The sequence below is a fragment of the Tetrahymena thermophila genome, assembly GCF_000189635.1.
Source record: "Tetrahymena thermophila SB210 genomic scaffold scf_8254799, whole genome shotgun sequence".
NCBI lineage: Eukaryota > Ciliophora > Oligohymenophorea > Hymenostomatida > Tetrahymenidae > Tetrahymena > Tetrahymena thermophila.
In genome coordinates, this window is record NW_002476555.1 from 1 (window position 1) to 23,966 (window position 23,966).

At 21.3% G+C, this 23,966-nt stretch overlaps 7 protein-coding genes across 7 annotated transcripts; 2 read left to right on the forward strand and 5 right to left on the reverse strand. All coding sequences in view use genetic code 6, as the record gives it.

Moving 5' to 3' along the window:
* Positions 1–1,358: 1,358 nt before the first annotated feature.
* On the reverse strand, positions 1,359–2,991 carry TTHERM_00810450 (hypothetical protein; the record flags this gene model as incomplete). Its single annotated transcript, XM_001008571.2, has 5 exons — positions 1,359–1,422; positions 1,479–1,796; positions 1,944–1,975; positions 2,146–2,304; positions 2,359–2,991. 5 exons carry the CDS (start codon positions 2,989–2,991, stop codon positions 1,359–1,361), a joined length of 1,206 nt encoding a protein of 401 aa, XP_001008571.2.
* Positions 2,992–4,405: 1,414 nt separating this feature from the next.
* On the reverse strand, positions 4,406–5,726 carry TTHERM_00810460 (zinc finger protein; the record flags this gene model as incomplete). The annotated part of the gene is made up of 3 exons (XM_001008572.1): positions 4,406–4,435; positions 4,719–5,627; positions 5,652–5,726. 3 exons carry the CDS (start codon positions 5,724–5,726, stop codon positions 4,406–4,408), a joined length of 1,014 nt encoding a protein of 337 aa, XP_001008572.1.
* Positions 5,727–7,061: 1,335 nt separating this feature from the next.
* On the reverse strand, positions 7,062–8,206 carry TTHERM_00810470 (transmembrane protein, putative; the record flags this gene model as incomplete). The annotated part of the gene is made up of 2 exons (XM_001008573.2): positions 7,062–7,234; positions 7,288–8,206. The coding sequence occupies 2 exons, from the start codon at positions 8,204–8,206 to the stop codon at positions 7,062–7,064; spliced, it is 1,092 nt and encodes a 363-aa protein (XP_001008573.2).
* A 227-nt stretch (positions 8,207–8,433) lies between these two features.
* TTHERM_000810475 (hypothetical protein) lies at positions 8,434–9,090 on the forward strand (the record flags this gene model as incomplete). The annotated part of the gene is made up of 1 exon (XM_012795747.1): positions 8,434–9,090. The coding sequence occupies one exon, from the start codon at positions 8,434–8,436 to the stop codon at positions 9,088–9,090; it is 657 nt and encodes a 218-aa protein (XP_012651201.1).
* A 320-nt stretch (positions 9,091–9,410) lies between these two features.
* On the forward strand, positions 9,411–10,260 carry TTHERM_000810481 (transmembrane protein, putative; the record flags this gene model as incomplete). Its single annotated transcript, XM_012795748.1, has 3 exons — positions 9,411–9,625; positions 9,679–9,980; positions 10,232–10,260. 3 exons carry the CDS (start codon positions 9,411–9,413, stop codon positions 10,258–10,260), a joined length of 546 nt encoding a protein of 181 aa, XP_012651202.1.
* Positions 10,261–16,188: 5,928 nt separating this feature from the next.
* On the reverse strand, positions 16,189–17,602 carry TTHERM_00810500 (hypothetical protein; the record flags this gene model as incomplete). Its single annotated transcript, XM_001008576.2, has 4 exons — positions 16,189–16,244; positions 16,316–16,544; positions 16,595–16,615; positions 16,790–17,602. The coding sequence occupies 4 exons, from the start codon at positions 17,600–17,602 to the stop codon at positions 16,189–16,191; spliced, it is 1,119 nt and encodes a 372-aa protein (XP_001008576.2).
* An 831-nt stretch (positions 17,603–18,433) lies between these two features.
* TTHERM_000810503 (transmembrane protein, putative) lies at positions 18,434–22,011 on the reverse strand (the record flags this gene model as incomplete). Its single annotated transcript, XM_012795749.1, has 6 exons — positions 18,434–18,606; positions 18,660–18,888; positions 18,946–19,308; positions 19,426–20,129; positions 20,252–20,525; positions 20,755–22,011. The coding sequence occupies 6 exons, from the start codon at positions 22,009–22,011 to the stop codon at positions 18,434–18,436; spliced, it is 3,000 nt and encodes a 999-aa protein (XP_012651203.1).
* Positions 22,012–23,966: the final 1,955 nt, after the last annotated feature.

The following is a 23,966-nucleotide window of genomic DNA, read 5'->3' on the forward strand; positions in this document are numbered from 1 at the left end:
AACTTTAAAATAATTAGATGGTTGTGTAAATATTTTCTATTGGTCTATTTTACTGTTGTATGTTTACATAGCAATTTTAATTTTATTGTAAAGGCACTATTTAATGCTAAATAATATCATATGATGAAAGTAAAAGTTCTATAGAAGTTTAATAGTTTTAGTCTCTAGTGACATTCATATTTAATAGCTATTGGTAAGTTTTATTGACTTCATAAACAAGCTGGTAGTCAGATAGATAATCCATTTTTATGAGAGAAAGTTTATTTTTTTATATAATAATAAAATAGTTATTATATTTTGTGTTAATAAAATTTTCAACTTCTTTTATTCCTTTGTCAACAATTGGAAATTATTGTTAAAAACTTAATCCATTATAAATTATGATATCATTTGGGCAAATCGAATATACAAAATCTGAGTCATATGAAATTTTAGCTTATTTTAGACAAGCATTCTAGAGGGTTATAATTAAATTTAGCTTATAAGAGAATACCAAAGTTAAACTTTAATTATTAACTACATATATTAGCTGCCTAAAGGGATCGCTTACTACATTTGTAACTCTAGAGTATTTTGATAATTAATATTAATACAAAATTTATTTATTTTAAAGATTAACTATGTATATCATAATATTATTTCCTTCTTAAACAATTAAACAGATAAGCTTTTAGTTATCTTATTAAGGATCATTACCATTAAACCTTTCTTCGTAATCAAAAGGAATATTCCACCAATTATTTTAATAAGACTAAAATTATTTTATTTGTAATTTGAAAACAAATTTAATTGTAGCAATACTTGAAAATTTGATAAAATCTATTTTTTGATAGTTTATATCATAAATTTAAAGGAAATTGAATGAAGGAAGAACTATAAATTAACTGCATATTAGCGATATAGAAATATCTCCTTCAGTGAAATTAACCAAATTTGTTTCAGTTATATTTTTATCATTTAAATTGATTTTGGTAAGCTAATAATTCTACTAATAAAATAAAAATATTTAATTGTCAAAAAAGTCATAAAAATAATTGTCAGGTTGACTAATTAATTTTACCTTTTGTAACAAAATCAGCTTTTTTTATTATAAATCTGCTTAAACTATGTTAATATATTAGAGTTAAGTATATAAAAATTAACAATCTTAGATCAAAAGCAACTATGTAAAATAAGGGTATATGTTTTATTATGAAGGCTCAAATAGTAAACTATAAACAAGCTAAGAATTTTAATACAAATTTAGTGAGAGATTTAGAATACTATAACTTACAAAAAATTTCTAATTGATATTTAAATGTTATACTTTTTAGTATTAAAGTAATTTAGTAGGGCTAGCATAAAGAATTTCTGTCAGATCAAAAGCAATTATATTTGTATAAGTCTAAACAATCATCAACGACTACTGCGTATTTAGATAAACTTATACAATAGAAGTAGCATTATAGTTTTATAAAGATATTGTTTCTATAAATTACATACTAGGAAACTAAAATGTTAATATAAGCTAATTTGAATATAAAAAAGCTATATTCTTGTTTTTATCCATCAAAACGCCTTGGATGTTATTTATATCAATTCTAAAGTTTGTAACATTCAGGGTTAAATAATTAAACAGATAAATAGTTGGACTGCTATCAACTACTATCAAGCTAGTTTATTCTTAATAATAATAAACTGCATTTTTAGCAAATTATCCAACACATTCGTAAAGGAATAATTATTATTTTCCTGGAATGCTAATAATGTTTACTTATTTTAATGATCCTGTTAGTCCAACCAATATTTTATAATTACTGTCATAGAATAAGTTAGTATTATTATATCTATACTCAAACAAATAGTCAGTACTTTCAAAGCCCAATAATCTAAAAAAATTGTAACTCTAGCTAAAAAAAACTACCACCAACTAGTCTTGCCTACTTACTAAAGGTATAGTTTACTCAATATTATATACCATTCCTATATCGTACAACTTTAAATAGTAATAAAGTTTATAAAAATATATTTTATTTTTAATTTTTAAAAAAAAAATCTTCAATGTTATTTCTAATATTTTTTTTTGAATTTTATAATTTCAAATTTTTTAAAAATTAAATGTAATTTATTCTAAATTAGTTTAAAAAATGAAATATTTTTATTTACGTTATCTTCAAAGTATCCTAATCTTTCTACTGAAACTAAATCAAAAATTTTAACATATGGATAATAAAATACTATCTAGCTATCTTCACACTGAACAAAAAAACCTAGCTAAGATGTTTAGAAAATATATTCTAACCATTAATATGTCTTTGCGAATACCTATTTTAATTAATAATTTTTTAAATAGAATTAAAATATTAAAAGTTGGATTACATTTATTGAATAAACCATTTTATCAGAAGTGAGAGCGACTAAAGTTTGTTAATTTGAACAGTAGTAGTATTTAATAACTTGAGATTCTAATTCTATAATTATTGATGTCTATGGTTAATTTTATGTCTTTTATAGATAAAAGACATTTTCTTTTACCCATATGAAGGATACTAAATTCCAATCAACAATAGTTATAGTGAGATCAAATGTAAAATTTAACTTTATAGCAACTAATTCATTATTAGTTTTAATAATATCGTAAATGATTAAATTTTATGTGAAATTATCATAGACTGCAATTTTATTATTTTGTAAATTAATGTCTTGAATTACTTAATTTTATGTGAAATTATAAACACTAAATGGATTGTTGAATAAATTATTAATCCAAAAAACTCCATCTTAAGATAAGAAACTATGTATTTTAGTATTATCATCATTATCTACACTCCCTAATAGATAGCTATCTTCTAGTTAACTCATAATAATAGCCATTTTATTTGTATCTATAATATTATCAGACTTTTTGATGTATTATGAATTTTCATCTAAAAAATTAAAGTAAATAGTTCTTTTTCCATACAAAGCAAGATCAGTTTTAGCACTTATTGTTGTAATTTGCTTTAATTCCATGTCAAATCTATAAAAATAGCTTTGATCAAAATAAAAAACATATCTGTCATTAAAAACTTGAATTTTTTAACCATAAATAGCTTAATAATTTATACCGAAACTATACTGCTCGCTTTGAGATAAATCAAAGCTATAAACTTAAATAAGAGACTAGTAAAATATGAAAATCTCACCTGTTTTTTAGTAATTAAAGTAAGGATAGGCTATTACAGAGTATTGCATAGTTATAGATTAATAGACAAAATTTTTTTAGCTGATAGAAAAAGGCTAGCAGTCAGTATCAAAAAGCTAAAAATAAATAATATCATTAAAAGCAACTAAAGGATTGTAAAAATTATTAACATAATAAAAAATGGGCTAAGAATTTGTACCAAAATTATAAATTTCTGATATATTGTTTGTTTAAAAATCTATCAAATAAAGAATCGTCTCTTTTAATTGATTTAAAGTCAAGTAAACTATCTAATCATCATTTAAAATAGCGAAACTCTTAAGAGAAAAATAGTATGCTAATGGATTTTGAATTACTTATTAATGAGTATCTAAACTATAAATTTATGGAATACTTTAGATTATCAGTAAATTTCTTTTCTCCAAATATTAAAAACCACCTATATAATTCGAAGAATCGTATTGATAAGAAATAATTTACTTTTATGAATTAATTCCAACCACATATTCTTAAATAGCTGAATCAAATTATTTGCTTAATAAAATATATTTATTATTTATTATTTATAATTTATCAAAATACACTATATTATCAAATAATTCAAATGAATAGAACCTCGTACTTATCCTAGAAGTTTTTTATAAATTTAAAAGAGAAAATTAAATTTTTTAAACTGCTAAAGCTTATGAAGTTAATACTTAGTTTTAATCATAAACATAAAATGAATTTATATCTGTATTTTTATTTGAGCTAAAAATATTTTAATATTAGCAAAGATTTGTTATAGAAAATTAACTAATACAATAATATGGCTTTTAATATAGATTAGGATTTAAATACTTAATTAAATAAGTTTAATCAGTAGTATTGAAAAATATTCTAATCGATTAGTAATTATAAGTTGAAACTTCCAAAATTTATGATAAAAATATTTCAATAATATTATTCTATTTGAAAAAAACATTTGTAATTTTTGATTAACTTGTAATAAATCCGCTTTTTAATTCTTAGATTAGTGTATTGTTTTAGCTCTAAAAATCATTTTAAAACTTTATTAAATAATCAGTCAAATTGATAAATAGTAATTTGTCTGAAATAAAGAAAATAAAAGTAGAGTTATATTCTTCGTTTTCAAAAAGATAAGAATAATTTATCTAGTTAGTAATAGTTATATTTAGTGCTTATTCCACTTAATCTGATACCTAGTTTAAAACAAGTATTTATAACACATGGTTTTTTATATCAAACTAGATAATTGAATTCAACAGACTACTGTAAAATATATTATTTGTTAAATCAACTTTTTCTAATAACGTGATTTAGAAAATACTATCATCTAAGTAAACTAACTTATAAATAGATGTTGATCTTCCAAAATAATCAGAAAAAATGCAAATTAAATCTTAATATTTCTAAGTTGCTTACATAATTTATAAATAACCTGAAATTTAGAATTAGGTTTCTAAAAATTATAGAGATCTATCTTCTTAAAAAATAGCTACCTAAATTAATAATTAAATGAGTTTTACAAAAATAAATCAGAAAATTTTATTACCTAATAAGAGTAAACTGAAATCTATATGTAATAGTTTGTTTTGTTGAGAATGTAGATTTAAAAAATACCTATAATAGGAGTTTAACCACATCCAAATGTAGTAAATTTGTATTATATCAAATCATACCAAGCTATTTAACAAATACTCTTTTAATTAAAAAAGACTATTTTATTTTAATAGTCAATATATTAAACAAAATAATCCTAATCTAAATCAGTTTTTTCAAAAACAATTTGCTTAGTAATAAAATTCATTACTTTTATAGAATTATTAGCTAAGCAGCCTCCATATTCTTCAAAAATAAAACTCTTTTATTAAACTTCCTCTCCAGTATTCATATATTTAATCTAAAAGTCTGGCATATTTTAAAATATTTCTATGTAAATTATCTAAAAATTTTAATCTACTAAAGCAAAATAGCATGAATTTGCTCTAATAAGGTAGTAATCTTGATGTAATGAGTTTAATTAGAGAACTTTTTCATTGAGTAGTGGAGGACTATCGTTAATTTATATACATTAGCTAATTTTTTCGCATATTTATGTTTTTTAATTTGGATAGTATGAGCTTGGGCAGGTATTTACACATTATTATTTTGTAAAAGGTTCTTAGATAAAATCCTATTCAGATTAGCAAATTTTTGGTTTTAGTGAACACTCATTATTTACCTTATCAAAGTATAAATTAGGACTGCATTGTAAGCAGTTTTATTTAGAATCACATTTAATGCATCCTACAATCTAGCATTTAATACATTATTAGTTATCTGCTTATATTTCTCCAACTTCGCAATTTTAAACACATGTAGAAGAATTTAAATTACTTTTATAATAATTCTGAGGGCAACTTATGCAAGAGTCTTAACTAGTGCTAAAACAATTTTAGCAGCTGCTTGAACACGGCAAACACTATTATTAAACTAGATTAAATACATTTCCTCTTGAACATTCAGCTCTAATCTTAGATGCTAGAGTAAAAATAATTGTAAAAAATAATCTTATTTTCATTCAAAATTGTATGATCGTTTTATTATCTATTTGTTATTTTGAAGCAATTTTTAAGAGTTTTTTGGATTATTTAAAGAAATTTATATCTAATTATTTAGATTCAGTTAATCATATTATTAAACAAAAATCATATCCAGTAGAATTTAAAAGTGCTTTGTTTTGATAAACTGAGTTTTTATCTTTTCAACTTCTAATTTATTTTTTTGCAAACTAAAATAGTCTGATCTTTATTATAATTGATTTAAATAATGACATCTTAATTATAGTGGCTAACTTTGATGATAGAAATTTTACAAAATAACTTTAATAAATAATGTTGATATTTTCTTTTAAAATATTTGTTATCTTTATATTTTTTAGTAAATTAATTTCTTAACAAATTTTAAAAAAAATAAGAAATACACTTTAAAAACTAATTTATTTTTTTAAATGTACTTCTTTTTCCTTAATTTATTATTTTATTTCACAAATTCTTAAAACAAATTGATAAATCTACATCTTAAATGTAATAACATAAAGGGATTTTTTAATTATTTAAAAAAATATTTGTGGAGATTGGGATAGTTAAGAGGGGAATCTGGTAGGAGTTTGATTAGGTGAAATTTTCGAAATAAATAGAAAAATGTTGATATCCTCGGTCGGTTTTGCCGAAAATCGAGGACAGAGTTTGTAGTTAATACAGTAATTATATTTTATATTAAAAATAACATTACGTAAATGCTTAATGACACATATTTTATTTAACAAATTTTATTTCAGTAATAAAATTATAACACTTCCATGAATAAGTATAAATTAGATTAATAAAATAAATAAAAATCTTTTAAAATTTGGAAATTTAAACCATTTTTTATTATTATTAAAATACCATTATTGTTGATTTCATTTTATATTTTAAATGACTATTTCATAATAAATAATTATTACATTAATTAAACAATTGTAATATTTTTTCATTTAAATCATTTTTTTATATTTTTGTAAAATATATTGACATATTAAGTAATTAGCATAAAATTGTGTAAATTAATTTATAAAGTAAAGCATCTGTTTTAAGATTTGATTTGTTTATTTTTTAAAATATCATTTTTTTAGATTTATTTACAAAATTTTCTTCAAAAGCTGCATATTTTGTAATTTTTTAGAAACTCTAATCTTATTTTAGAAAAATTAATTTCAATTATATTTTTTAAAAAGTAGAAAAAAATGATTTAATTTATTTAAAATGGATAAGTTTAATATAAAAAACAAAAATGGTATTTTTAAGTTACATAAAATTAACGATTTTTAAATCTTATTATTTTATTTATCATAATTTTTAATTCAGAGATGTTCTCATTATTTTTTAGTCAAATATTAATTAAAATTTTTATTTAACTTATGATCACTTGTTATTTATACTCCAAATTCATCATTATAAGTATAATTTTACATATTTCCAGTTTCACTAAGAGTTATTTCTTTGTGTGTATTCTAGATTTTATCTTAACTATCTAATTAATTTATACCTTTTAAATATAAATTGGAAATTATTTAATATTTTAATTAGGAGATAATTTACTTATTGGACTTTCTTTCGTTTTTCTTGTATAGTATGACCATTTTTCTCTCATACTCTTGAAAGAATTTACTTTTTTATGCTACCCAATTATAATTTCATTATTAGAAAACAAAGTAAATTTACTGGCTTACTACTGTTGCTCTAATTTAGGAGAAGAAAGGATTTAAGTTCTTTAGAGATGAAAATGCTATTATAAAGATTCTTAATTGAAGAAGCTATATTGTTTAAAGTATTCAACTAAATGTTTAACTTTATTTTTGACTAATTTTATTTTCAAAAGAGAGCTTACTTTAATTTAGCTTTATTAAATCTGAATGTTTTCAAATAATGAAGGATATTTTGATACAAAATATAGGAAACAATTTTAGATTCTACTTCTTTTTTATTTGTTATTTTATATAGTAACTAGACATATTCCAATCACCAATTAAGTTATAAATTAAAGATTAGAAAAAATTAATAATGCAATTAAAATAGCTTCTAATACAAAATGCATATTTGGAACATTCGCAATAATCTAAGTTAAATTTAGGGATGAAGCACATAAAATTGCTGATTTTGATAATAAATTGTTGAAATTCTAAATTGCAAAAGGCTTAGTCTTAAATATTATATAAATCTAGAATAAGATAACAGCATTTAGCATGCTCAACTATTTTTATTTTAAAGTTTGATGAGTATATTTATTCGTTTTGTAAATAAAAAGAGGTATTAAATCTAATTTAAATTGATTTGTATTTATTTTTTAAAGCAATTAATAACTTACTTTTAAGAAAGAATTCTGTTGAAGTAAAGTCGCTACCAAAATTAGAATAGATTTATAAATTAATTTAGCAAATTCCCAATAATAATACTTTTCTTTATATCCTGCAAATATAAAAGAATACTTTATTTCAATAAAGATTGACCATTTTTTCATTTTTCCATTTCTAATTTTTAAGAATAAAAATAGTGGAGCAATAACTGCCCAAAAAACTAGTAATGGTATGCAGTAGAATATAACATACGGTTTATGATATTAAGGATCATAGCATAATATATTTACATCTAAATCAAGATAACTTTTATCACCAATTTGTAGACAATTCAAAGATCTGCTTAATAACATAATCACCATAGGATAAAAATAAAGATAAATGAAGATACATGCAGTATTTAAGTATTTAAAAATGTTTGTATTTCTTTTAAATTACCTTAAAACAAAGCCTAATATTAAATAAAGTAAGAGTACAGAAAGCGGTAAACATAGCGACCATAAAGACTAATAAAACCATAAAGGTTTTAAATTTGGATATCTTGAAAAAAAGCAATCGATTGATTTGCTTGTTAAGCTCAAAGAATTTCCTGATACCTAAATTGGAATCTTAAAATAGTTAGGAATATTAAAATTAAAAAAGCTCAACAAAGATAGAATCTGAAGGTGATCAGTTAAAATTTTAGATATAATTTAAGGTTTATCTTATTATCTTACTATATTATTATTAAATTAATAACTTTTAATACAATATTTAATTTAAAAAAAATAAATCAAATTAAAATTAAATCTTTTTTTAATTTAAAAAAGATTATTTCATTAATTATTTCTAAATTTAAGCTAATAAAATACATGTTGACCCTAAATAGACTAAATCCATTTTTGTGATAAAGTAGCCTGCTAACTTAGCTTGCTATTTATTAATTATATTTCTTAAAAGGGCAAATATATAGTAAAAGATGATTATGAATAAAATTAAATTTTATGTAATAATGATAAAGCTATTTTCCTCACAACTGTAGCATTCTCCCTAGCTAAATATTTATTGATATCTTTTACCCCATATTTCTCCATAGGTATCACACGAGTAGCAAAGAGGACCTTTATATCCAGTTATACAATATTTCTTTTTAAAAAAAAAAATTTTTTAATTTATTTTTTAAAAATTCTTAATAGTTTAAAAATAATGATTAAATTTTTCAGAGTTTGTGAATATATTTTAATTAAAATTCTTTTCAAATTTTAGAAGTGATTAAATCTAAATAGATTCTCTTTCTCCCTCTGTTTAGTAAATGTTAGACTGAAATGGATAATAGTCCTTATCAGCTGCTTAAATTTAAGTAAATAATAATACTTACTTTAGATAACTATGATTCAGCTTAGCATGAATTAGGATTAAAATTACAATATAATATTTAATCTGTAAATTCATTTTCTCTCCAATACCCATTTTTTAAAAGAATTGTTGACTGATAGCATTTAATAGCTGAATCAGGACACTGTAAGCAAGAATTATCTAGCAAATTTAGAGAATACTTTCCTTCAGGGCAATCCTCACAAACTATTGAGTTGCTTTGCTGCTTAGTAATTTAACCCAATTAACAACTATTAAAACTAATAGTGATATTTTTATATAGTTAGTACTGCTTTAAGTATACATTCCCTTTTGAATCAGAAAATTTTGGAAATAAATTGGAAACAACTTGTAAGATCATTTAATTATTTGGTTTAAAAATAATTTATGCATTCAGTTTAAATCCATTGTTTGTAAATTACTTTGATTACAGCTCTCCAAGACACTATATTTACTATGTAGATTAGTCCCACTACAGAGAAACGCTAATTTACTACAATATTAATTAAACATCATTACTGTATTATTAAGTGCTAGTATAATTAGCATTACTAGGTATAAAGATTGGATGGTCCTCTTCATCAAGTAATTAAATTTTATTAAAAATTATTTAGTCTCCACTTAAAAATGAATTGACATAAATTTAATTATTTTAATTTTCTATTATTTATGTTTTCCTTGATGTTTCTATATCCTTTATATTAATCTTAATACTTCTCAATGTAGATCCTAAATTATTTCCATATAGCTTTGCAAAATTTTAAGAGATGATATTATTATTATTGATTTTCTTCATCAAATCTAATACAAAATCAGGAATTATTTATTAATAATAGATTCCACCTCCAATTAAAGCCTTATTTGAAGAAACTACAGAATTTTCCATCACCAAATTGGAATTCACCAAATTAATAGCTCCACCTGTAGAAAATTGAGCCTAATTATCTATAAAAGTGCTCATTTATATAGTTAGACTAGCCATTTCAATATTATTCTTTATACTTAAAGCTCCTCCATTTTATGATTAGCATTGATTTAGCTTAAAAACTGTATTTTTTATTTAAATGAATTAATTATCAGTAGCATAAATAGATCCTCCATTACCAATTATATTTGTATTATTTATAAAATAACTATTATTTATAGTAATATTATTACATTAATCTATAATAATTATTGAAGAATGCATATTATCATAAAATAAAATATTTTTGACTTAAATTTTATTTAAAATTAAGAGGTCTATGTTTATAAACTCCATTACAGGATTTTATAATGTAAAATCAATAAATGAAGAAGAATGGATTTATGTTTTACCAATTAAATTTTGTTAATTAATTTTTAAAATTGTTATTTAATTATTAGATGAATTTATATTTTGAATATCACAATCTGTATAGCTAAGTATAAATATTACAGAAGGCTAACTTAAATATACTATTGAATTTTCAATAGTAAAATTGTTTACAGATAACTATAATGCATTAAGAGTGAAGCAGTTTATAGAGGTATTTAACTTTTAAATAATTATATCAGAGATTTGTATTTATTCAGACTGAGTAACAAGTGAAATATCAGTAGAATTTTGCAAGTTCAAATCCTATAACAAATAATATTTAGATAAATATTATAAATTGTCTAACTTAATAGGTTATAATTATATCAATTATAGTTAATAACAATTATCAACCTCTATGTGTTAAATCTAAGAAATTGTGGCTCCTTATATGTTTAAAACTTAAGAAAATAATACTGACTATATTATTAAATTTGTCACATTAAAATAATTTGATAAAGATATTTGAAATACATTTATGTAGCTAGAGTTTTGTATTTTAATATCAGTTATTACTACTTGTTAATTGTTATTCATTTAAAATATAGTATTTCCATTCACCTTAGAGATGTTTATATTTTAAATTATAACATTGCTATTGTTAATTAAAGTAAATATTGTCTATTGCGATAATAAATCAATTAAATCTACTTACTCGATTACAACTAATTTACAGTTTTGAATTATTATTTAATTCTGACCTTCTCTGTTATTGTCGAATTTGATATTTTAAAAAAGAACTTTATCAAAATCAGATAAAGTAAGTGAGCTCTCAATATTTAAAGTCATGTTCAACATTTAAAAGTTTTTCATTTATTTTTTCAAGTTAAGTTCTATTGTATTTTATATAGTTAAATTCATGTTTTTAAGATAAAAGCTTTCTATATAAGATGGGTAACTGTTACTATCCTAATATAGCCAACAAATATTTTCTTTTTGAGATTAAGATTAAATAATCAAACTAATTTAGGTATTCGAATCAATATTTTAGAGATTATATAAATTCTCACTTATACCTTAAATGCATTATTAATCTTAGTAATTAATTTGTATTAGTGATAGTTATTGATTAAAGCTTTGTATTGATTAAAAATTTTAAAATAATTAGATGATTGTGTAAATATTTTCTATTGGTCTATTTTACTGTTGTATGTTTATATAGCAATTTTAATTTTATTGCAAAGGCACTATTTAATGCTATACATTATCATAAGAGGAAAGTAAAAGTTCTATATAAGTTTAATAGTTTTAGTCTCTAGTGATTTTCATATTTAATAGCTATTAGTAAGTTTTATTGACTTCAAAAACAAGCTGGAAATCAGATAGATAATCCATTTTTATGAGAGAAAGTTTATTTTTTTATATAATAATAAAATAGTTGTTATATTTTGTGCTAATAAAATTATCAACTTCTTTTATTCCTTTATCAATAATAGGAAATTATAGTTAAAAACTTAAACCATTATAAATTATGATATCATTTGGGCAAATCGAATATACAAAATCTGAGTCATATGAAATTTTAGCTTATTTTAGACAAGCATTCTAGAGGGTTGTAATTAAATTTAACTTATACGAAAATACCAAAGTTAAACTTTAATTGTTAACTAGATATATTAGCTGCCTAAAGGGATCACTTACTATATTTGTAACTCTAGATTACTTGGATAATTAATATGAATACAAAATTTATTTATTTTAAAGATTAACTATGTATGTTATAATATTATTTCCTTCTTAAACAATTAAACAGATAAGCTTTTAGTTGTCTTATTAAGGATCATTACTGTTAATCCTTTCTTCATAATCAAAAGGAATATTCCACCAATTGTTTTAATAAGACTAAAATTATTTTATTTGTAATTTGAAAGCAAATTTAATTGTAGAAATACTTGAAAATTTGATTAAATCGATTTTTTGATAGTTTATATCATAAATTTAAAGGAAATTTGATGAAGGAAGAACTATAAATTAACTGCATATAAGAGACATAGAAATATCTCCCTCAGTAAAATTATCCAAATTTATTTCAGTTACATTTTTATCATTTAAATTATTTAAATTGATTTTACTTATTTAATAATTCTACTAATATAATAAAAATATTTAATTATTAACATTGTCATAGAAATAATTGTCAGGTAGACTAATTAATTTTACTTTTTGTAACAAAATCAACTTTTTTTATTATAAATCAGCTTAAACAATGTTAATATATTAGAATTAAATAAATAAAAATTAGTAATCCTAGATAATGAGCAGCTATGTAAAATAAGGGTAAATGTTTTATTTTGAAGGCTCAAATATTAAGCTATCAACGAGTTAAGAATTTTAATACAAATTTAGCGAGAGATTTACAATACTATAACTTACAAAGAATTCCTAATTGATATTTAAATGTTATACTTTTTAGTATTAAAGCAATTTAGTAGGGCTAGCATAAAGAATTTCTGTCAGATCAAAAGCAATTATATATGTATAAGTCTAAACGATAATCAACGACTATTTCGTATTTAGATAAACTTATACAATAGAAGTAGCATTATAGTTTTATAAAGATATTGTTTCTATAAATTACATACTAGGAAATTAAAACGTTAATATAAATTAATTTGAATAAAAAAAAGCTATATTCTTGTTTTTATCCATCAAAATACCTTGGATGTTATTTACATCAATTCTAAAGTTTGTTACATTCAGAGTTAAATAATTAAAAAGATAAATAGTTGGACTGCTATCAACAACTATCAAGCTAGTTTATTCTTAATAATAATAAACTGCATTTTTAGCAAATTATGCTACACACTCATAAAGGAATAATTATTAATTTCCTGGAATATTAATAAAATTTACTTATTTTAATGACCCTGTTAGTCCAATCAGTATTTTATGATTTCCATCATAGAATAAACTAGTATTATTATATCTATACTCAAACAAATAGTGAAAACTTTGAAATTCCTTTTGATTAAACAAATTGTTATTTTAGCTAAAAAAAACTACCACTAACTAATCTTGCTTACTTACCAAAGGTATAGTTTACTAAACATTTTACATCATTCCTAATTTATACAACTTTAAAGTAAAATTTATTAAAAATAGCTTTTATTTTTTATTTTTTTCAAAGAAAAATTTTTAATTTTAAATATGTTTAAATTTTTCTTTAATTTTTTCAATAAAAAAATTTATTAAAATTTTTCTTTAAATTCGATAATTTAAAATTTTAAATAAACTGAATGTAAATTATTCTAATTTAGTTTAAAAAAAATGGATATTTATATATTTATTTACATTTTATTCAAAGTATCCTGATCTTTATGCTGAAATAAAATCAAATATTTCAACAAATGGATAGTAAAATATTATTTAACTATCTTCACACTGAACAAAAAAGCTTGGATAATATTGCTAGAAGCGGTATTCTATTAATTTAAATGTCTTTGTAAAGATCTATTTTAATTTATAATCTTTAAAAATAATTAAAATATTATAAGTTGAATTACGTTTATTGAATAAATCAATTTATTAGAAGTAAGAGCCACTAAAGTTTACTAATTTTAACAGTATAAGTACTTAACAACATTAGATTCTAATTTTATAATTATTGATGTCTGTGACAAGTTTTATGTGTTTTATAGATAAAAGACATTTTCTTGTACCCATATGAATTATACTAAATTCCAATCAACAATAACTATTGAGAGATCAAATATAAAATTTAACTTTATTACAACTAATTCATTATTAGTTTTAATAACATCGTAAATGATTAAATTTTATGTGGAATTATCATAGACTGCAATTTTATTATTTTGTAAATTTATGTCTTGAATTACATAATTTTATGTGAAATTATATATGCTAAATGGATTGTTGAATAAATTATTAATCCAAAAAACTCCATCTTAAGATAAGAAACTATGAATTTTAGTATTATCATCATTATTTATACTCCCTAATAGAGAGCAATCTTCTAGTTGACTCATAATAATAACCATATTATTTGTATCTACTATATTATCAGACTTTTTGATATATTACAAATTATCATCTAAAAAATAAAAGTAAATAGTTTATTTTCCGTACAAATTGACATCAGTTTTAGCATTAATTATTGTAAATTGCTTTAATTCCATGTCGAATCTATAAAAATAGCTTTGATCATAATAAAAAACATATCTGTCATTAAAAACTTGAATTGTATAACCATCAATTGCTTATGGATAATTTATACCGAAATTATACAGTTAGTTACTAGATAAATCAAAGCTATAAACATAAATATAAGACTAGTAAAATATGAAGATTTCTCCTGTTTTTTAGTAATTAAAGTAAGGTTATGCTATTACAGCGAATTACAGAGTTATAGATTTGTAGACAAATTTTTTTTAGCTGATAGAAAAAGGCTAGCAGTCATTATCAAAAATGTAAAAATAAATAATATCATTAAAAGCAACTAAAGGAGTGTAAAAATTGTTAACATAATAAAAATTGGGTTAATAATTTGTACCAAAATTATAAATTTCTGATATATTGTTTGTTAAAAAATCTATTAAATAAAGAATCGTCTCATCTAATTGATTTAAAGTCAAGTAAGCTATTTCATCATCATTTAAAATTGCGTAATTCTAAAGAGAAAAATAGTATGCTGATGGATTTTGAATTACTTATTAATGAGTATCTAAACTAAAAATTTATGGTATACTTTATATTATTAGTAAATTTCTTTTCTCCAAATATTAAAAAACACCAATTTAATTTGAAGAATCGTATTTATAAGAAATAATTTGCTTTTATGAGTTAATGTCAATCACATATTCTTATATAAATGAATCAATTTATTTGCTAAATAAAAAATACTTATTATTTATTATTTATAATTTGTCAAAATACACTATATTATCAGCTAATTCAAATGAATAGAACTTCGTAGTTATCATAGAAGTTTTCTATAAATTTTAAATAGAAAATTAAATTTTTTAAACTCCTAAAGCTTATGAAGTTAATATTTAATTTTCATCATAAATATAAAATGAATTTATATCTGTTTTTTTATTTGAACTAAACATATTTTAGTATTAGCAAACATTTATTGTAGAAAATTAACTAAAATCATAATAAGGCTTTTAATATTCATTAGGATTTAAATAATTAGTTAAATAAGTTTAATCAGTAGAATTTAATGATATTCTAATCTATTAGTAATTATAAGTTTAAACTTCCAAAATCTATGACAAAAATATTTCAAAAATATTATTCTATTTGAAAAAAACATTTGTTATTGTTGATTAGCTTGTAATAAATCCGCTTTCTAATCCATAGATTAGTGTATCGTTTTAACCCTGGAAGCCATTTTAAAGTTTTATTAAATAGTCAGTTAAATTGATAAATTATAGTTTATCTGAAATAAAAAAAATAAAAGTAGAGTTATATTCTTGGTTTTCATAAAATGAATAATCATTTATCTAGTTAGCAATAGTTATATTTAGTACTTATTCCACTTAATCTGACACCTAGTTTAAATCAAATATTTATATTACATTATTTATTTTATCAAGCTAGATAATTGAATTCAATAAACTACTGTAAAATATATCATTTGTTATAGCAAATTTTTCTAATAATGTGATTTAGAAATTAGTATCATTTAAGTATACTTGCTTATAAACTGATGTTTGTCCTTCCAAATAATCAGAAAAGATGCTAATTAAATATTAATACATCTAAGTTGATTACATAATAGTTAAATTGTCTGAAAATTCTAATTAGGTTTCTAAAAATTTTAGAGATCTATCTTCTTATAAAATTGCTACCTAAATTAATAATAAAGTTTTATATAATAAATCAGAAAATTTTTATTTACCTAATAAGAACCAGCAAAAATCTATATGTAATAGTTTGTTTTATTGAGAATATAGATTTAAAAAATACCTTGGATAGGAATTTAGTCACATGGAAATGTATTTAATTTTTATTGTATCAAATCATACCAAATTATTGAACAAAAATTATTCTAATTAAGAAAGACTATTCTATTTTAATAATCAATATATTAAACATAGTAGTCCTAATCTAAATCAGTTTATTCAAAAACAATTTGCTTTGTGATAAAATTCATCACTTTTATAGTACTATTAGCTAAGCAGCCTCCATATTCTTCCAAAATAAAACTCTTTTATACTTTTTCCTCTCCAGTAGACATATATTTATACTAAAAGTCTGGCATATCTTAAAATATTTCTATGTAAATTATCTAAAAATTTTAATCCACAAGAGCAAAATAACATGAATTTGCTCTAATGAGGTAGTAATCTTGATTAAATTAGTTTAATTCAAAAACTTTTTCAGTGAGTAATGGAGGACTCTCGTTAATTTGAATACATTAGCTAATTTTTTCGCATATTTATGTTTTTTAATTTGGATAGTAAGAGCTTGGGCAACTATTTATACACTATTATTCTGTAAAAGGCTCTTAGATAAAATCCCATTCAGATTAACAAATTTTTGGTTTTAATGAACACTCATTCTTATCCTTATCAAAGTATAAATTAGGACTGCATTGTAAGCAATTTTATTTAGAATCACATTTAATACATCCTACAATCTAGCATTTAATACAATATTAGTTATCTGCTTATATTTCTCCAACTTCGCAGTTTTAAACGCATGTAGAAGAATTTAAATTACTTTTATAAAAATTAAGAGGGCAGCTTATGCACGAGTCTGAACTAGTACTAAAACAATCTTAGCAGCTGCTTGAGCATGGGAAACACTATTATGAAACTAGATTAAATATTTATCCGCTTGAACATTCAGCTCTAATCTTAGATGCAAGAGTAAAAATAATTGCAAAAAAACTGCTTATTTTCATTCAAAATTGTATGACCGTTTTATTATCTTTTTGTTATTTTTGAATTGATTTCTGATTAATTTAAAGAAATTTACATTTAAATAATTAAGATAATCGTATTATTAACAAATTTTGTATTCAGTAGAATTTAAAAGTAGTTAGAATTGATATTTGTGTTTTTTATCATTAAAACTTCTTAATTATTTTTTCTAAATGAAAAAAGATTAATTGATCTTAATAATAATTCATTTATATAATGACAACTTAATTATATTGGCTAACTTTGATGATAAAAACTTTCTGAAAAAAACTAAAATAAATATAATTATTTTTAAAAAATATTTTCTTTTAAATATTTTGGTTTCTTTATATTTTTAAATGAATTACTTTCTTAACAGATTTATTTTAAAATAAGAATTTTATTCAAATCTACTTAATTATTTTTTAAATCTGTTTTTAAAATATTTCCTAAGTTTATTATTTCATTTCAAGATAACTTTTATAATAAATTAAAAAGAATTGATAAATCGATTACTTAAATGTAATAAGATAAAAGGTTTTATAATTTTATAAAATAGGATTAACTGCAAATAAACTTAATTCTACCTTAATTTTTAATTGAGGATTTAAGGGGGTTTGTAGGGATAAAAAACTTTCTTCAATAACAACATATTTTGTAAATTTTTTTGAAATTCTAATCTTTTCTAAGGTAAATTAATTTTTCAATTATATTTTTAAAGAAGTTCAAATTTTAAATGATTAAATTTATTTCACATGATAAAATACAAAAATTATAATTATCTCATTATTTTATTTATAATAATTTATAATTAAGAGAGTAGATTAATTTTATCATTATTTTATGGACAAATACTACTTAATATTTTTATTTAATTTATGATCACTTGTTAATTATATTCCAAATTCATCATTACAAGTATAAGTTTACAAATTTCCAGTTTCAGTAAGAGCTATTTCTTTTTGTGTATTCTAGATTATATCTTAACTATCAAATTAAGGTATACCTTTTAAATATAAAATGGAAATTATTTAATACTTTAAGTTGTAGTTAATTTACTTATTGGACTTTCTTTTGTTTTTCTTGTATAGTATGTCCATTTCTCTCTCATACTCTTGAGAGAATTTACCTTTTTATGCTATCCAATGATAGTTTCACTCCCAGATAGCAAAGTAAATCTATTGGTTTACTACTATTTTTCTAATTTAGGAGAAAGGATTTGATTTCTTTAGAGATGAAAATGCTCTTGCAAAGATTCTTAATTGAAGAAGCTATGTTGTTTAAAGTACTCAATTAAATGTTTAACTTTATTTTTGAATAACTTTATTTTCAATAGAGAACTTACTTTTATTTAGCCTTATTAAACTTGAATGTTTTCAAATAATGAAGGAAATTTTTATATAAAATATAAGAGGCAATTTTACATTCTACTTCTTTTTTATCTATCATTTTGTATAGTAACTAGACATATTCCAATCACCAATTAAGTTATAAATTGAAGATTAGGAAAAATTAATAAAGTAATTAATATAGCTTCTAAAACAAAATGCATGTTTCCAACATTGGCAATAATCTGAGTTAAATTTAGTGATAAAGCACATAAAATTGCTGATCTTTATAATAAATTGTTGAAATTCTAAATGGCAAAAGGCTTAGTCTTAAATGTTATATAAATCTGCAATAAAATTAAAGCATTTAGCATACTAAACTATTTTAATTTTAAAGTTTGATAAGTATATTTATTCATTTTATATACCAAATAGGTAATAAATTTAATTTAAATTGATTGGTATTTATTTTTTAAAATAATTAATAACTAACTTACTTTTAAGAAAGGATTCTGTTGAAGTAATGTCGCTACCAAAATTAGAATTGATTTATAAAATAATTTAGCAAATTCCCAATAATAATACTTTTCTTTATATCCAGCAAATATAAAAGAATACTTTATTTCAATAAAGATTGACCATTTTTTCATTTTTCCATTTCTAATTTTTAAGAATAAAAATAGTGGAACAATAATTGCCCAAAAAACTAGTAATGGTATACAGTAGAATATAACATATGGTTTATGATATTAAGGGTCGTAGCATAATATATTTACATCTAAATCAAGATAGCTTTTATTACCAATTTATAGGCAATTCAATGACCTGCTAAATAGCATAATAATCATCGGATAAAAATAAAGATAAATGAAGATACATGCAGTATTTAAGTATTTAAAAATGTTTGTATTTTTTTTTAAATATCTTAAAATAAAACCTAATATTAAATAAAGCGAGAGTACAGAAAGTGGTAAACATAACGACCACAAGGACTAATAAAACCATAAAGGTTTTAGATTTGGATATCTTGAAAAAAAGCAATCAATAGACTTGCTTGTTAAGCTCATAGAATTTCCTGATACCTAAATTGGAATCTTAAAATAGTTAGGAATATTAAAGTTAAAAAAGCTTAACAAGGAGAGAATATGAAGGTGGTCAGTTAAAATTTTGGAAATTATCTAAGGCTTATCTTATTATCTTACTATATAATATTATACATTTTATTTAATTAAAAAATAATAAAAATTAAATTAAAATTCAAACTATATTTAATTTAAAAATATTATTTGATAAATTATTTCTAAATTTAAGCTAATAAAATACATGTTGACCCTAGATAGACTAAATCCATTTTAGTGATAAAGTAGCCTGCTAACTTAGCTTGTTATTTATTGATTATATTTCTTAAAAGGGCAAATATATAGTAAAAGATGATAATGAATAAAACTAAATTTTATATAATTATGATATAGCTATTTCCCTCACAACTGAAGCATTCTCCCTAACTAAATATTTATTGATACCTTTTACCCCATTTTTCTCCATAAGTATCGCACGAGTAGCAAAGAGGACCTTTATATCCAGCTATACAATATTCCTTAAAAAAATAATAAATTAAATTTATTTTAAAAAAATTCTTTATAGTTTAAAAATAATGATTAAATTTTTCAGAGTATGTGAATATATTTTAATTAAAATTTTTTCCAAATTTTGGAAGTGATGAAATTTAAAAAGATTCTTTTTCTCCCTAAATTTTCGTTAAATTTATTTTGAAATGGACTCTATCTTTATCTATCACTTTAATTAAAATAAATAATAATATTTACTTTAGATAATTTTGACTCAGCTTAGCATGAATTAGGATGAAAATTACAATATATTATTTGATCTGTCTATTCGTTTTCTCTCCAATACCCATTTTTTAAAAGAATTGTTGACTAGTAGCATTTAATAGCGGAATCAGGACACTATAAACAAGAAGTATCTAATAAATTTAGGGAATACTTTCCTTCAGGGCAATCCTCACAAACTATTGAGTTGCTTTGCTGCTTAGTAATTTAACCCAATTAACAACTATTAAAACTAATAGTGATATTTTTATATAGTTAGTACTGCTTTAAGTATACATTTCCTTTTGAATCAGAAAATTTTGGAAATAAATTGGAAACAACTTGTAAGATCATTTAATTATTTGGTTTATACATAATTTATGCATTCAATTTAAATCCATCATTTGTAAATTACTTTGATTAAAGTTCTCCAAGGCACTATATTTACTATGTAGATTAGTCCCATTACAAAGAAACGCTGATTTACTACAATATTGATTAAACGTCATTACTGTATTATTAAGTGTTAGTATAATTACCATCATTAGGTATAAAGATTGGATTATCTTCCTCATCAAGCAATTAAATTTTATTAAAATTTATTTCGTCTCCACTTAAAAATTAATTGATATAAATTTAATTATTTTAATTTTCTATTATTTATGTTTTCCTTGATGTTTCTATATCCTTTAAATTAATCTTAATACTTCTCAATGTAGATCCTAAATTATTTCCATATAGCTTTGCAAAATTTTAAGTGAAGATATTATTATTATAGATTTTCTTCATCAAATCTAATACAAAATCAGGAATTATTTATTAATAATAGATTCCACCTCCAATTAAGGCCTTATTTGAAGAAACTACAGAATTTTTCATCACCAAATTGGAATTCACCAAATTAATAGCTCCACCTGTAGAAAATTGAGCCTAATTATCTATAAAAGCGCTCTTTTATATAGTTAGAGTAGCCATTTCAATATTATTCTTTATACTTAAAGCTCCTCCATTTTATGATTAGCATTGATTTAGCTTAAAAACTGTATTTTTTATTTAAATAGATTAATTATCAGTAGCATAAATAGATCCTCCAGTACCAATGGTATTTGTGTTATTTATAAAATGACTGTTATTTATAGTAATATCATTACATTAATCTATAATTATTATTGAAGAATGCATATTATCATAAAATAAAATATTTTATACTTAAATATTATCTAATATTAACACATCTATGTTTATAAATTCCATTACAGGATTTTATAATGTAAAATCTATAAATGAAGAAGAATGGATTAATGTTTTACCAATTTAATCTTACTATTTAATTTTTAAAATTGTTATTTAATTATTAGATGAATTTATATTTTGAATATCACAATCTATATAGCTAAGTATAAATATTATAGAAGGCTAACTTAAATATACTATTGAATTTTCAATAGTAAAGTTTTATACAGATAATTATAATGCATTAAGAGTGAAGCAGTTTATAGAGGTATTTAACTTTTAAATAATTATATCAGATATTTGTATTTATTCAGACTGAGTAACAAGTGAAATATCAGTAGAATTTTGCAAGTTCAAATCTTACAAAATATAGTATTTAGATAAATATTATAAATTGTCTAATTTAATTGGTTATAATTATATCAATTGTAGTTAATAACAATTATCAACCTTTATGTGTTAAATCTAAGAAATTGTGACTCCTTATATGTTTATAACCTAAGAAAATAATACTGTCTATATTATTAAATTTGTCACATTAAAAAAATTTGATAGAGATATTTGAAATACATTTATGTAGCTAGAGTTTTGTATTTTAATATCAGTTATTACTACTTGTTAATTGTTATTCATTTAAAATATAGTATTTCCATTCATTTTAGAGATGTTTATATTTTAAATTATAACATTGCTATTATTTGTTAAAGTAAATATTATCTATTATGATACAAAATCAATTATTTCTACTTACTCGATTATAACTAATTTACAGTTTTGAATTATTATTTAATTCTGACCTTCTCTGTTATTGTTAAATTTGATATTTTAAAAAAGAACTTTATCAAAATCAGATAAAGTAAGTGAGCTCTCAATATTTAAAGTCATATTAAACATTTAAAAGTTTTTCATTTATTTTTTCTAGTTAAGTACTATTGTATTTTATATAGTTAAATTCATGTTTTTAAGATAAAAGTTTTCTATATAAGATGGGTAACTGTTGCTATCCTAATATAACCAACAAATATTATCTTTTTGAGATTAAGATTAAATAATCAAACTAATTTAGGTATTAGAATCAATATTTTAGATATTATATAAATTGTCACTTATACCTTAAATGCATTATTAATCTTAGTAATTAATTTGTATTAATGATAGTTATTGATTAAAGCTTTGTATTGATTAAAAATTTTAAAATAATTATATGATTGTGTAAATATTTTCTATTGGTCTATTTTACTGTTGTATGTTTATATAGCAATTTTAATTTTATTGCAAAGGCACTATTTAATGCTATACATTATCATAAGAGGAAAGTAAAAGTTCTATATAAGTTTAATAGTTTTAGTCTCTAGTGATTTTCATATTTAATAGCTATTAGTAAGTTTTGTTGACTTCAAAAACAAGCTGGAAATCAGATAGATAATCCATTTTTATGAGAGAAAGTTTATTTTTTTATATAATAATAAAATAGTTGTTATATTTTGTGCTAATAAAATTATCAACTTCTTTTATTCCTTTATCAATAATAGGAAATTATTGTTAAAAACTTAAACCATTATAAATTATGATATCATTTGGGCAAATAGAATATACAAAATCTGAGTCATATGAAATTTTAGCTTATTTTAGACAAGCATTCTAGAGGGTTGTAATTAAATTTAACTTATAAGAGAATACTAAAGTTAAACTTTAATTGTTAACTACATATATTAGCTGCCTAAAGGGATCGCTTACTATATTTGTAACTCTAGAGTACTTGGATAATTAATATGAATATAAAATTTATTTTGTTTAAAGATTAATTATGTATGCCATAATATTATTACCATCTTATACAATTAAACAAAAAAGCTTTTAGTTATCTTATTAAGGATCACTACTGTTAATCCTTTCTTCATAATCAAAAGGAATATTCCACCAATTGTTTAAATAAGATTAAAATTATTTTATTTACAATTTGAAAGCAAATTTAA